The following is a 14,518-nucleotide window of genomic DNA, read 5'->3' as shown; positions in this document are numbered from 1 at the left end:
CTCATCACTCTTCTACTATAGTTTTGAAGGCTAGCCTGAAGTCGAGTCATATAACTTATTTTTTTTGCTTGTTAAAGATCAGCCAGGTATTTATTTGTACAGATGTCAAAAGGGCCTACCTTTGAGTTTAGGAGGCCCAGGTTTTGGTTTGGGCTTGCATTTAAGGGTATCAGTTCAGTTCAGTTCAGTTCAGTTTAGTTGCTCAGTCATGTCCGACTCTGCAACCCCATGGACTGCAGCACGCCAGGCCTCCCTGTCCATCAACAACTTCCAGAGTTTACCCAAACTAATGTCCGTTGAGTCGGTGATGCCATCCAACTATCTCATCCTCTGTCATCCCCTTCTCCTCCTGCCCTCAATCTTTCCCAGCATCAGGGTCTTTTCAAATGAGTCAGCTCTTTGCATCAGGTGGCCAAAGTATTGGAGTTTCAGCTTCAACATCAGTCCTTCCAGTGAACACCCAGGACTGATCTCCTTTAGGATGGACTGGTTGGATCTCCTTGCAGTCCAAGGGACTCTCAAGAGGTTTCTCCAACACCATGGTTCTAAAGCATCAATTCTTCGGCGCTCAGCTTTCTTTATAGTCCAACTCTCACATCCATACACGACTACTGGAAAAACCATAGCCTTGATCAGATGGACCTTTGTTGGCAAAGTAATGTCTCTGCTTTTTAATATGCTGTCTAGGTTGATCATAACTTTCCTTCCAAGGAGTAAGCATCTTTTAATTTCATGGCTGCAATCACCATCAACAGTGATTTTGGAGCCCCCAGAAATAAAGTCTGACACTGTTTCCACTGTTTCCCCATCTGTTTGCCATAAAGTGATGGGACCAGATGCCATGATCTTAGTTTTCTGAATGTTGAGCTTTAAGCCAACTCTTTCATTCTCCTCTTTCACATTCATCAAGAGGCTCTTTAGTTCTTCTTCACTTTCTGCTTTAAGGGTGGTGTCATCTGTGTATCTGAGGTTATTGATATTTTTCTCAGCAGTCTTGATTCCAGCTTGTGCTTCCTCCAGCCCACCGTTTCTCATGATATACTCTGCATATAAGTTAAATAAGCATGGTGACAATACACAGCCTTGACATAATCCTTTTCCTATTTGGAACCAGTCTGTTGCTCCATGTCCAGTTCTAACTGTTGCTGCCTGACCTGCATACAGGTCTCTCAAGAGGCAGGTCAGGTGGTCTGGTATTCCCATCTCTTTCAGAATTTTCCACAGTTTATTGTGATCCACAATAGTCAATTGACTATTGGCATAGTCAATAAATCAGAAATAGATGTTTTTCTGGAACTCTCTTGCTTTTTCGATGATCCAGTGGATGTTGGCAATTTGATCTCTTGTTCTCTGCCTTTTCTAAATCCAGCTTGAACATCTGGAAGTTCACAGTTCACGTATTGCTGAAGCCTGGCTTGGAGAATGTTGAGCATTACTTTGCTAGTGGGTGAGATGAGTGCAATTGTGCGGTAGTTTTGAGTATTCTTTGGCATTACCTTTCTTTGGGATTGGAATGAAAACTGACCTTTTCCAGTCCTGTGGCCACTGCTGAGTTTTCCAAATTTGCTGGCATATAGAGTGCAGCACTTTCACAGCAGCATCTTTCAGGATTTGAAATAGCTCATCTGAAATTCCATCACCTCCACTAGCTTTGTTCGTACTGATGCTTTCTAAGGCCCACTTGACTTCACATTCCAGGATGTCTGGCTCTAGGTGAGTGATCACACCATTGTGATTATCTGGGTCATGAAGATCTTTTTTGTACAGTTCTTCTGCGTATTCTTGCCACCTCCTCTTAACATCTTCTGCTTCTGTTAGGTCCATAGCATTTTTGTCCTTTATTGAGCCCATCTTTGCACGAAATGTGCCCTTGGTATCTCTAATTGTCCTGAAGAGATCTCTAGTCTTTCCCATTCTATTATTTTCCTTTATTTATTTGCATTGATCACTGAGGAAGGCTTTCTTATCTCTCCTTGCTATTCTTTGGAACTCTGCATTCAAATGGGTATCTCTTTCCTTTTCTCCTTTGCTTTTTGCTTCTCTTCTTTTCACAGCTATTTGTAAGGCCTCCTCAGAGAGCCATTTTGCTTTTTTTGCATTTCTTTTTCTTGGGGATGGTTTTGCTCCCTGTCTCCTGTACAGTGTGACGAACCTCCATCCATAGTTCATCAGGCACTCTGTTTATCAGATCTAGTCCCTTAAATCTATTTCTCACTTCCGCTGCATAATTATAAAGGATTTGATTTAGGTCATACCTGAATGGTCTAGTGGTTTTCCCTGCTTTCTTCAATTTAAGTCTGAATTTGGCAATAAGGAGTTCATGATCTGAGCCACAGTCAGCTCCCGGTCTTGTTTTTGCTGACTGTACATAGTTTTTTAAAATATCAACTATGAGGAAGAAAGGATGGGGCAAGGAGAAGGAAGATAGAAGCAAGCAAGCAGGGAAATATTAACAAGTTCTACCCCAGGAGGTAATTTTGAAGAGGCTGAGATTATATTGCCACTAAGATGTCATCCCTTCAGAGAGCAATTCTTAAACTGCAGCTTGAGTTCAATCTTTTTTTCTTTTCCCCCCAGAGATGAGGGGAGGGGTTACAATCTAAAAACCAAGAATTTTAACTTCTAAGACAAGCTTCTGTTTCACAACAATGTTTTGTGTATGCTGAGACAGGAAAGTCTTCTCATATAGCAGTCACCTAATTTGTGTGGAATCTGGGAAAAGCCCATTTAACTTCAAAGTTTAAAAGTGGTCTTTTTGAGAAATTCTAGTTCGAGTTTTTATTTCCTTATCCAAACACACTGGTGTATGTCACCTAAATAGGGTGCTCATAAAACAAAGGAAAAGACTTCCCCCACCTTTTTAATATGCAGTCAACCCCTGACTTTTCCTGGCTCTTCCCCTCATCCAGCCCCACTGACTCCTTTTCCACAAACAAGGCCCTTCCTATCAGGATTATTTTTGGAGTAGTGTGTTCTTTTAAAAAATTTCCCAAGAAAAATTAGCACACCTTCTTCTCCTGGGGCCCTCCTAGCCTGCAAATGAGGTGACACCAGATGGGGAGGGCAGGAAATTCAAATCCTTTTCCCCTTCTGGAGTTGGGAGTGCCGCACTTTCAATCCCTTCTAGTGCCATTCCAGAAAGGTAAATGACCCAGGAAACTGGAACCCAGATATCAGGAATGCAAGAAAAATGGAAACGGCTTTACATTGGCTGTTTCCATCACTTAATAATTATGAGAAATTAGAAAATCGCATTTCAACCATGTGCAGAGTTTGAGTTAATACCCTATAAAAGTGTCCGCGTCTTACTAAACGACAGGTGATTTTGCTTAGTTTCTCCAATAACAGCGTGAGTTCAAACTCACGGAGAAACCCCCCCTGACTTGCCTTCCCCGCAACCTACCCTGAAAAGGGAACCTGGATAACGATGCCCTGAGGATCGGGATTCTGAACTCCCCCAACCACTTCCTTAACCCAGAGCAAAATTCTAATCACCATCAAAAATGTTAAGTCTTAGTGGAGAAGAATGAACATTTCCAAGCATCTGGATGCTTAGTCCATGGGGAAGGGGAAGATGTGTCTTTGGGGGAATGTCTCTTTAATGCCAAGAGACCTTTCAAGTAGCTAGAGGTTCTGGCTGTAAAATTGCTTCAACTATTAACCCCACTAGAGTAGATGCTTAAATCTAATCAGTAGGACAGAATTGCATTTACCCCGCGAGAAAACGGCAGTTACAGTCCTTCTTCGATAAAGTGGGTGGCTCTGAAAAGAGCCTTTGGATTAAGTGCCTATGCAGGCACTCATTTGGAGCTGGTGTACTTGGTGACAGCCTTGGTACCCTCAGAGACAGCATGCTTGGCCAACTCCCCGGGGAGCAGCAGGCGCACGGCCGTTTGGATCTCCCTGGATGTGATGGTCGAGCGTTTGTTATAATGCGCCAGGCGTGACGCCTCGCCCGCGATGCGCTCGAAAATGTCGTTCACAAAGGAGTTCATGATGCCCATGGCCTTAGATGAGATGCCAGTATCTGGATGGACCTGCTTCAGAACCTTGTACACATAAATAGAGTAGCTCTCTTTACGACTGCGCTTGCGTTTTTTGCCATCTTTCTTCTGCGCCTTAGTGATGGCTTTCTTAGAGCCTTTCTTAGGAGCCGGAGCAGATTTAGATGGCTCAGGCATTGTTTTGCAGTAGAAGCGAACTGTAGTCTCCACAACTAAGACAAATTGTGTGACTGCAAAGACCACATATTTATAGTGCTTCAATGCAAATAAGGAATAGAGAGTTCGCACTTTTCATTGGGTAAAACCAGTACAGTTTCATTAAAGGTCTGGAGGGAGTGGATTATGCAAATAAGGGATACACATTGTCTCTTTCTATTGGATAGAAAAGCATCGTACTTTTGACCAATACGAGACCTAACTGGCGCATCCCTATGCTGTCTATAAAATATTTTTTTTTTCTTCCTGGTCATCCAGTGTTTTCTTTTCTGACAAGTTTTGTCGTCGAGTTTTACAAGGAAATTATGTCTGGACGTGGTAAACAAGGAGGCAAAACTCGAGCTAAAGCCAAAACTCGGTCTTCCCGGGCTGGTTTACAATTTCCAGTAGGGCGAGTGCACCGCCTGCTCCGCAAGGGCAACTATGCCGAGCGGGTTGGAGCCGGCGCTCCGGTGTACTTGGCGGCGGTGCTGGAGTACCTGACGGCCGAGATCCTGGAGCTGGCGGGCAACGCAGCCCGGGACAACAAGAAGACGCGCATCATCCCGCGTCACCTGCAGTTGGCTATCCGCAACGACGAGGAGCTCAACAAGCTGCTGGGCAAAGTCACCATCGCTCAGGGGGGAGTCCTGCCCAACATCCAGGCGGTGCTGCTGCCCAAGAAGACCGAGAGCCACCACAAGGCTAAGGGGAAGTAAAGCCTAGACAAAACAGGAAACTTTTTAATAAGCTGCCTAAAGGCTCTTTTCAGAGCCATCCACATTTTCATTAAAAAAGCTGGTAGCCAGGTTATACTGCGTAGGTGGTTAGCTGTAAAAAAACAAGTGACATTAAAACAAAGACTCCAGAAATGTTCCCACAAGCATTATTTTAGTGCATAGCTGATGAAACCTAATCCACAAGGGCCTTTTAAAGAGAAAGGGAAACTAGAGTAACCTTGAGGGTAACAAAAAGCAAAGAGATTTCTCTTGCCAAGATTGGTTTTTCTCTTCCCTTTGCTTTCAAAATTTTAAAACTAATTTTTTTTCCGATGAAAGTTTATCAGGATCCAGTGTATGTATGTCATCAATTATACATTTGCATGCATGTGATTTTTTAAAATCATCCACCCAGGGACCCTGGCATGTAGTTTTACAGAAGATAAACTCGGATTTAGGGGAGATCTGATGACCAAAGTTAGAAAGTGGTAGTCCTGGTAGTTCGAGGTTTACTTAAAGCTAACCCAACTGTGCGGGAGAAAGAACAATTGTACTCAATTTAGGATTGGACCAGAAATACAACCTTCAGGACGTGTCAAGAATTAAGAATATCAGGTCCCACTCGTATACTGAATCAAAAGTTAACATGGTGCCTAAATGGCTCTTTATGTACGTTGAAGTTGGCAATAAGATGAAACAATTTAGGAAAATTCCTTCGGATCGCCTAGATTTTAAAAAAAAGGCATAGAAAAATAGATGTAGAAGTAATCCAATCAGATTCTCGTAATTACCCGGTCTCTCCCGGTCACTTTTTAGCCAATGGTTTTATTGCGCGGTACTTTTGAAAAATTCACAGACCAATCAGAATGCTTCCAACTCTATTTAAAGGCAACTACCTGCGCTTGTAACAGACCTTTGCTTTGTGATCACTCACTTGTTATGGCTCGTACTAAGCAGACTGCTCGCAAATCCACCGGCGGCAAGGCGCCGCGCAAGCAGCTGGCCACCAAGGCGGCCCGTAAGAGCGCGCCGGCCACCGGTGGCGTGAAGAAGCCGCACCGCTACCGGCCCGGCACGGTAGCTTTGCGCGAGATCCGCCGCTACCAGAAGTCCACGGAGCTGCTGATCCGCAAACTGCCGTTCCAGCGGCTGGTGCGCGAGATCGCGCAGGACTTCAAGACCGACCTGCGCTTCCAGAGCTCGGCGGTGATGGCGCTGCAGGAGGCGTGCGAGGCCTACCTGGTAGGGCTCTTCGAGGACACCAACCTGTGTGCCATCCACGCCAAGCGGGTCACCATCATGCCGAAGGACATCCAGCTTGCCCGCCGCATCCGCGGGGAGAGGGCATAAAGTTGCCTTCTCTGTACTTAAAAAAAGGCTCTTTTTAGAGCCACCCACAATTTCACTTAAATTAACTGTAACACTGTCAGTGAGGCATTACAAACTACGAAAAGGTAGAAGGCATAGAGGTTGAGTTAGGTTTACTGTTCATAATAAGCCATTGAGTTATCTAGAAAACTATCACTGGTAACTAAGTCTTAAGGTCTCATTTAAATGTTCACTTCTTGAAATACATAGAGGTATAATGTAGCTAGTGGAGTAGGCCGATTCCTGAGGCCTACAGATGATACAACGTGGCGACTAGAACTACAAAGTTACCACCTAGGTGAGAAAGCATTTCATTGTTTAAAAAACCGTAGCTGGCACAAAAGTCACGAAAATGCCACATGTTTATTAACTTGAATACAAAACTATAATGCTTATTTGCCTATATTTTTGACTGCATAACTCTGGTTACATCTTTAAAGGAAAATATTTAGTAATATTTTCTGTAGAGTATATTAGGTCAACAGTGGGAAGAGAATGCAGTATTTGCTTAAGATTGTTGATCACAATTTGTTTTATCCTCTTGATAACTTAGAGAAGAATTTCAGCTTCAAAGCACTACAAGTAATGTCAAGTAACGTTTTAAAGCTTGTTTTCAAATTTGGAAAATCCTCTGTCAAATTTTCATATGTGAGCTTTAAAATTTGGAAGAATTCTTCAAAGACTAGCTTCTACTTTATACATTTCACATCTCAATTCTCCACTATGTACTCACTCCCTTTACTGGGCACACGGATAAATGACATCTAGTCCAACAATTTCTTACCAATAATTTAGGCGAGTTTGTCAGTGGCTCAGATGGTTAAGAATCTACCTGTAATGCAGAAAACCCGGGTTCTATCCCTGGGTCAGGAAGATCCCCTGGTGAAGGGCATGGCAACCCACTCCAGTATTCTTTCCTGGAGAATCTCTAAGGACAGAGGAACCTGGGGGGCTAAAGTCCATGGTGTCACAAACAGTCAGACACGACTGAATGACTAACAATTTCCCTTTTCACTTTTTGTCACTGAGAAGTAGTATTCCCTGAAGACATTCTTAGATCAGACTGGCTAGCAACAAGTGAGCTATATATGAACAAATCTACACATCACTTTATATATTTCATTAACCCCAAACAAAATTTAGATTCAGTAAATGTTCTCAAGTCCTAAATATTCTCATCAATACCCCAACATAATCAGACAAAGGTGAATTGTAACAGAAGAGAACACTAAGTGGAAATAAAGGTTTTAGCCAGCCTTAATTAAAACATGCCAACATTTAAAATAATTTCTTTAAATGAGAGCAAGTGAACAGACTATACTCCCAGGGGCCCCTTCCAGGGCCTTGGAAGTACAGAGTCTGACACTTGAGTTTCATATCTTCAGGGTGAATCTGCCTCTCAGCACTGGCTATGCTTCTCCAAATTACATATGGCCTTCCCTGCCCTCCTACTACTCAGTTCTACCATACCTCAGCAGAGTACCCTATTGAGAATCACTGGTCTTGGATGATTCTCAGTAATCTGGGATAGAGTACTGCTTTGCATGATGCTTTGAATGATGGTACCATTTTCAAAGAGATATACCAGGAGTAGAAACTTCATTGAGAGGATATAAAGTCAACTCTGAGCAATGGGAACACTTCCAGTCCAGGTAAGTTCACTGGGACAACTTTACAGGTGTTACTGATCCATTCTGTACTGAATATCACCACCTTTAGAGAGGTCCCTATGCAAGGAAGAAAATAAAACCATGGATTCCTTGGAAGAGTCAGTCTAATAATTAACACTGATAGTTTTCCATGGATCAAGTACTGCATGATCTAATTGACCTAAATTATTGTATATAACACTTGCTACAACACTGAAAGGCAAGTTCTCTCACTGTCTCTATTTAATAGAGGAGGAAGTTATCGTTGCCAGGAAGTCTCATGCCAAACCCAAACTAAATATTTTTGATCAATAAGATTATCCAGAAATGGATGATCAGACCTAGTTTCCTCCTCAACAGAAACTCTCTTGGAGATTGGGCTGCCTCAGGATGACCAGGGAGGGCCTGCAGTGGCATGGCTTTTGCTAAAATCTTTTATCAGATTCCTGTGGTCAGAAGCCTGGTATGAGATGAGGTGGGCAGAATGACCAGAAGAAACATCAGGTCCTAGGGATAACCAAGTGTACTTTATATCTATAGTCTTTGACTTCAGGACCAGGTCAGCATAATTATTTCCTTGGAAACGTTTAAATTCTACTCCAGAGTAAATATTCTCTTGTGTCTTCCTTTTGCTATTTACTATAGAGCTATATTGTTCAACGAAGAAGGCAATGGCAACCCACTCCAGTACTCTTGCCTGGAGGATCCCAGGGATGGGGGAGCCTGGTGGGCTGCCGTCTATGGGGTTGCACAGAGTTGGACATGACTGAAGTGACTTAGCAGTAGCAGCAGTATATTGTTCAAAACAGTAACCACTAGCCATCTGTGGCTGTTAAGCACATGAAATTGTGGCTAGTCTAAATTGAGATGAGATGAAGTATAAAACACATGCCACATTTCAAAGAGTTAGTATGAAAAATAGAATTAAAAAAATCTAATATTTTTACCTTAAATTACTTGTTGAAATAATATTTTAGTGGGTTAAATATTATTTAAATGATTTTACTTGTTTTACTTTGTTAAATGTGGCTACTAGAAAATTTTTGAAGACATACATGGCTCTTACCATATTTCTGAGGAACAGCACTCTTCATGGAGGATTATTATACTGGCTTACTGATCAGAAAGTAAATAGTTATGTCCTTAATGTGACCAAACCTCAGTAATAATGCCACCTACCTCAAAGCACTGTGACAAGAATGTGTTTGAAAATAAATGAAGAGTGCTCAGCAACAGTGCTTGGCACCTTGTCAATTAGTGCTCAAGACATGCCAGATATTGAGACTTCCCTGGCAGTCTTGTGGTTAAGACTCTGTACTCTCTACAGGGTGGAATGGGTTTGATTCCTGGTTAGGGAACTAAGATTCCACGTGCCTTATGGCACGACCAAAGGAGAAAGAAAAAAAAGCTACCTCAAAACACTATTGCTGTTACCGCTGTGCCCTAAATCTTTGTTCCCTTCTGAAATTCTTTAATGATGTAATCATATCTAGTACTGGGCCTGTTTCTCTTTGGCATGGATTTGAAACACACACAGTTACCTTTTATATCTCCCTCAAGCATAGAAAACAGACTGGTTCCAAATAGGAAAAGGAGTACGTCAAGGCTGTGTATTGTCACCCTGCTTATTTAACTTCTATGCAGAGTACATCATGAGAAACGCTGGGCTGGAAGAAACACAAGCTGGAATCAAGATTGCCGGGAGAAATATCAATAACCTCAGATATGCGGATGACACCACCCTTATGGCAGAGAGTGAAGAAGAACTAAAGAGCCTCTTGATGAAGGTGAAGGAGGAGAGTGAAAAAGTTGGCTTAAAGCTCAACGTTCAGAAAACTAAGATCATGGCATCCAGTCCCATCACTTCATGAGAAATAGAGAGAAACAGTGGAAACAGTGTCAGACTTTATTTTGGGGGGCTCCAAAATCACTGCTGATGGTGATTGCAGCCATGAAATTAAAAGACGCTTACTCCTTGGAAGGAAGGTTATGGCCAGCCTAGATAGCATATTTAAAAGCAGAGACATTACTTTGCCAGCAAAAGCTCGTCTAGTCAAGGCTATGGTTTTTCCAGTGGTCATGTATGGATGTGAGAGTTGGACGGTGAAGAAAGCTGAGCGCCAAAGAATTGATGCTTTTGAACTGTGGTGTTGGAGAAGACTCTTGAGAGTCCCTTGGACTGCAAGGAGATCCAATCAATCCATCCTAAAGAAGATCAATCCTGGGTGTTCATCGGAAGGACTGATGTTGAAGTTGAAACTCCAATACTTTGGCCACCTGATGCGAAGAGTTGACTCGTTGGAAAAGACCCTAATGCTGGGCAGGATTGGGGGCAGGAGGAGAAGGGGATGACAGAGGATGAGATGGTTGGATGGTATCACTGACTCGATGGACATGGGTTTGGGTAGACTCCGGGAGTTGGTGATGGACAGAGAGGCCTGGCGTGCAGCAATTCATGGGGTCGCAGAGTCGGACACGACTGAGCAACTGAACTGAACTGACTGGGCCTGTTTCTCTTTGGCATGGATTTGAAACACAAAGTTACCTTTTATATCTCCCTCAAGCATAGAAAATATGATACCTAGAGCATTGCCTAGAGGAAGTAATAGGATATTTACTTTTTCATCCCTGAAAGCACTGATTATGTATAGAAAAAAGTAGAATAATGCTTAGGAGCCTTTAATTTCTCTTACATTTCTATCATACATGAAGATTTCATGAATTTTCATTATTTAATTATCAGTCAGCAGTTTGTGCAGTATTCATTGCCATTTCTGGCTAATAGGTCATTTTGGCCAACTATTTAAGTATATTAATGCTGTTCTCAATATTTTATAATAATAAGTGAATATTGAAAATGATATTAATAAAGTTTAGGTTTTATAAACCAAATTGTGACAAGGAACTTTTTGTTAAACTAGCTAATTTTTAGATTCAAATGAATGGGTTATTAGACCCCAGTCAGTCAACTAGGTAAACCACTGTGAGGGAAGGAAACAATTCAAGAACCTGGACAAAACTGAGGAAACTGTTGAAGATTATCTAAAGACTAGGTAAAATGAGAGATTTTTACAGTGACTAAGCTCTCTGTTAATGAACTTTCCCTCCAGCCTTACTAGAGAATAGTTATATTTGTTTTTGATGAATATGTTTTATTTGAAAGTAAAGAACATCTTTCATTTATGCAAATACAGCTGCAGGAAACGTTCAGTGTTAGGATCAACTGTATATAAACCCAATAAATTTACACCACAAAAGGGCATTCACATGAGGTTTAAAGAAAAATAAGAGAATCAACTTTTGCTTAGGTTGGCTTGTCCCCTGCCTCTTAGAGTGGATATGAAAATGAAGCAAATGAAATTATTTGACGGAAGATGGGAACATAGAAGAACATGGTGCTATTACTATAAGCCCTAACTGTGATTTGATTTGGAGTGTCTTTATTACGTCTTCTGCTATTGCAACTTGACCCAACCTGAGCTAAGTGGAAAGGTCCCCTGTGGCAGTTTAGGCGGCTCAAAGAACCAGGAACTCAGGAGGTGTCATTAATACAGACATTGCAACCTTTTCTATACATCTCTCATCTCTGCTTTTCTTTGCATTTTGGCTCCCATTCTACGCTTTTTATCCACTAGATCTTTTGGTTTCTCCCACACAGTGACTAGGAATGAACTCCGTGGCCCCTACCACTAATGCAGGAATTAACTTTAACTCACAGATTCGTCCTTGTGGTTGAAAAACTGAGCTGCAGGTCTGCAGAAGCCCTGGCCCCGGGAAACGGTCTTGAGAAATTCTCTACCCAGGAGAAATGCGATGAAAATGAAAGAATCCACGTGCAACGCTGTTAATGAAAACAAAAGCCCTTTATTAAAAACGCCACCCCGCGCCATATACACACGTTTCAAAACTTTACCAGTATACATTTTTTTTTTTTCTGCTTAGCGTAGAAACATTTGGATTGCACAAAAAGGCGTTTAAAGCATCTACGATTTTCATATGTTGAATTTCGCCGAAAAGGAGGATCCTTGACTGGCCGGCCAGGACAAAATGGCCGACTAAAAGTTGTTTTTGATGCTGTCAAATCATCACACATTTGTTTATAAAGTTAAAAGGTGCAAGGAACAGAAAGATCCCTGGTCCAGTTTTGCTTCTGGTGGGAGAATCACTGCCACCGCTGTAGCATTTTTCAAATGTTCCTTTGCTGCCATAGTCAACAGGAATAAAGAATGTGAGGCAACGGCGCCAGTACCCACCCTCTTGTCTGGGTTGAATACCAACGCCCCCACGACAGCAAGTTGGCTTTTGAAAACATTGAAAATGTCTGAAATACGATACATTTCCTCTATCAAGCAACGGGGCTAACGCTACAGAAAGAAAACAAGACATTAGAGACCACAGATGGAGAACAGACACCATCCAATTAAAAACAGGGTGAAAAATCACAGGCTGGAGAAGTGAGCCAACCGGCGAGCAAGGCGGGACTTTTGAATGAGTTTTTAGCCCAATCGGAATATCCCATAAGACTAAGAAACTGGCTGGGTTTAGTTGCGGTTGTTTTTGCTCTTCAGAGGAGTGGGGCGGGGCCGGCGGAAATCCCAAGTACGCAAGCTTGCGGAAGGCGCTTGCAACTGCTGACCAGGAGGCTGACAAAAAAACACCGCAGGGCAAGGGGCAACCCAGAGATGGGTTCAAACTCTGAAACCTCAGCAACCGCTCTCCCCAGCTCTCACTGCTGTTCCTTGGGTAGTGCCAGCCATCTGCAACAACTCCCGCGCAAACCTACCCTTGAAAAAAAGCCTAGAGAGCAGAGGCATACACAGCACGAAGAAAAGAAGTATACAGCTCTTTTTTTTGAGATCAGTGGTGGCTCTGAAAAGAGCCTTTTTGGGTTTTAGAAGCAGACGATTAACAACCTACTTCTTTTTGGGTGCAGCCTTCTTGGGCTTGGCAACCTTGGGCTTAGCGGCCTTCGGCTTAACCGCCTTCGCTGCACTCTTGGCGGCCTTCTTGGGCTTGGCAGCCTTAGCTTTCTTGGGGCTTTTGGCCACTTTTTTGGTCACAGCAGCTGCGGCCGGTTTCTTCGCCTTCTTCGGGGTCTTCTTAGCAGCCTTCTTCGGGGTGGCCGCGCCCGTGGCTTTCTTGGGCTTCTTAGCCGCCCCGGCAGCCTTCTTGGGCTTGGCCGCGCCCGCCTTCTTCGCCTTGGGCTTGGCCTCCCCGGTGGCCGCCTTCTTGTTGAGCTTGAAAGAGCCGGAAGCCCCGGTGCCCTTGGTCTGCACCAGGGTGCCCTTGCTCACCAGGCTCTTGAGACCCAGCTTGATGCGGCTGTTGTTCTTCTCCACATCGTAGCCGGCAGCCGCCAGTGCCTTCTTGAGCGCAGCCAGAGACACGCCGCTGCGTTCCTTGGAGGCGGCCACAGCCTTGGTGATGAGCTCGGACACCGGGGGCCCGGACGCCTTCCTGCGCGCCCCAGCCGGCTTTTTAGCAGCCTTCTTCTTGACTGGGGTCTTCTCCGCAGGAGGTGCGGCAGCGGGAGCAGCGGGAGCAGTCTCCGACATGGTGAAGATCCAGGACTCGGGTACAAGTGGCAAAACGCCGATGAAGCTGCTCTTGAGCCGGGCCGCCGTATATATAGAGCGCAGGCGCGCGCTGATTGGTGCTCCGGTCGCCCGCCTGGCTGGCAGGCTCTGAGCCGCCGCGATGCGCCCAAGTTGTGTTTGTTCTACTTCACAAAAGGGGGAAAATATTAAAATACCCCGCACCAAATCACCCGAATTTGGTCAGGAAAGGATCCGAGAAGCCTCAGGCTTCGTGCTCTCCATTTATTTTGTTCACAATCACAAACACTACGCGTCCAGGCGTCCCCAACTCCCCCAACTCCTAGGGAAGTCCTGGGCAGCCGGAGACCACTTTCTGTTTTTCTTCTAAATTACCTGTTCGCTCCTTTGCCCCTGAAAGTTCTTTTTCTCAGGGGTGGTTGGGCACATGCTTCTCTTCTTTTGGGACCAAAAACGAAATGGTTTCCACCTAAATTTTCACCATAATTCTGTTTCTTCGCAAGGGAAGTAACACAGGTCCTCTGTGAATTCTGCGTACAGACCCACAGGAACTGTGGACTGGGACCAGGATTCTGGGGCCCGTCCAAAGCAGTTAGAGCGGGATGGGAGGGGGTTCGTAAGCCTTGGGGGGTCCTGAGTGATGGGAGGTTAGAGACTTCAATCTTTGATTTGAAGACATTGAAACTCTATCAAATCCCTCTTTTCATAGATGGGGGCGGGGCACTCTTTTCACTTCTCCAAAGGCGAGAAATTGGGCTGTTTTTTAAAAGCTCTCAGGTTCCCCTCTGGGTTGTGCAAGGCGGGGGGTCTGGCCCTCAAGAATAGGGATAATGAGGGAAGAAAGAAGACCCTCCTAAGCCTACAAATAACCCTCAATAGACTTAACAGTGAGGGACATTTAGATGATCGGTTTTCAAAGAAAGCCAGCATTTATTTATTTTTGTATGCTGTAATAAATGAATTTCAGCACATGAAAATTCTAGATTACTTCCAGTAACAATATCTAAACATATGTCATGGCACAGGAC

At 43.8% G+C, this 14,518-nt stretch overlaps 4 protein-coding genes across 6 annotated transcripts; 2 read left to right on the top strand and 2 right to left on the bottom strand.

Moving 5' to 3' along the window:
- Positions 1-2,030: 2,030 nt before the first annotated feature.
- Positions 2,031-4,181, bottom strand: LOC145518203 (histone H2B type 1-B). Its single transcript, XM_081522058.1, has one exon. The coding sequence runs from the start codon at positions 4,179-4,181 to the stop codon at positions 3,801-3,803; it is 381 nt and encodes a 126-aa protein (XP_081378184.1). The 3' UTR covers positions 2,031-3,800.
- A 222-nt stretch (positions 4,182-4,403) lies between these two features.
- LOC145518202 (histone H2A type 1-like) lies at positions 4,404-4,918 on the top strand. Its single transcript, XM_081522057.1, has one exon. It carries the CDS (start codon positions 4,436-4,438, stop codon positions 4,916-4,918), a length of 483 nt encoding a protein of 160 aa, XP_081378183.1. The 5' UTR covers positions 4,404-4,435.
- A 939-nt stretch (positions 4,919-5,857) lies between these two features.
- LOC145518201 (histone H3.1) lies at positions 5,858-9,337 on the top strand. Its single transcript, XM_081522055.1, has one exon. The coding sequence runs from the start codon at positions 5,858-5,860 to the stop codon at positions 6,266-6,268; it is 411 nt and encodes a 136-aa protein (XP_081378181.1). The 3' UTR covers positions 6,269-9,337.
- A 490-nt stretch (positions 9,338-9,827) lies between these two features.
- H1-2 (H1.2 linker histone, cluster member) lies at positions 9,828-13,538 on the bottom strand. Of its 3 annotated transcripts, none has more exons than XM_081518004.1 (3): positions 12,853-13,538; positions 11,652-11,776; positions 9,828-10,251 (listed from the first exon to the last, which is right to left on the bottom strand). In XM_081518004.1, exons 1-2 carry the CDS (start codon positions 13,488-13,490, stop codon positions 11,731-11,733), a joined length of 684 nt encoding a protein of 227 aa, XP_081374130.1. In that variant the 5' UTR covers positions 13,491-13,538; the 3' UTR covers positions 9,828-10,251; positions 11,652-11,730. The 3 variants fall into 3 exon arrangements, with proteins under 3 accessions (XP_081374130.1, XP_081374131.1, XP_081374133.1); XM_081518005.1 differs by having other exon boundaries at positions 9,828-10,245; XM_081518007.1 differs by having other exon boundaries at positions 9,828-10,212.
- Between the last annotated feature and the right edge of the window lie 980 nt (positions 13,539-14,518).

This window comes from Giraffa tippelskirchi, chromosome 8, assembly GCF_054371585.1.
Source record: "Giraffa tippelskirchi isolate mGirTip1 chromosome 8, T2T-mGirTip1v1.2.pri, whole genome shotgun sequence".
Taxonomy (NCBI): domain Eukaryota; kingdom Metazoa; phylum Chordata; class Mammalia; order Artiodactyla; family Giraffidae; genus Giraffa; species Giraffa tippelskirchi.
Note: the sequence above shows the minus strand (reverse complement) of the source record. Positions and strands in the feature narration are given on the sequence as shown.

Coding starts and splice junctions, on each gene's coding strand:
- LOC145518203 (XM_081522058.1), bottom strand. CDS start 4,181: ATGCCTGAGCCATCTAAATCTGCTCCGGCTCCTAAGAAAGGCTCTAAG.
- LOC145518202 (XM_081522057.1), top strand. CDS start 4,436: ATGCTGTCTATAAAATATTTTTTTTTTCTTCCTGGTCATCCAGTGTTT.
- LOC145518201 (XM_081522055.1), top strand. CDS start 5,858: ATGGCTCGTACTAAGCAGACTGCTCGCAAATCCACCGGCGGCAAGGCG.
- H1-2 (XM_081518004.1), bottom strand. CDS start 13,490: ATGTCGGAGACTGCTCCCGCTGCTCCCGCTGCCGCACCTCCTGCGGAG. Junction 11,777..12,852: donor AAGGCTGCACCCAAAAAGAA/GTAGGTTGTTAA, acceptor TTTCATTAACAG/CGTTGCACGTGGATTCTTTC.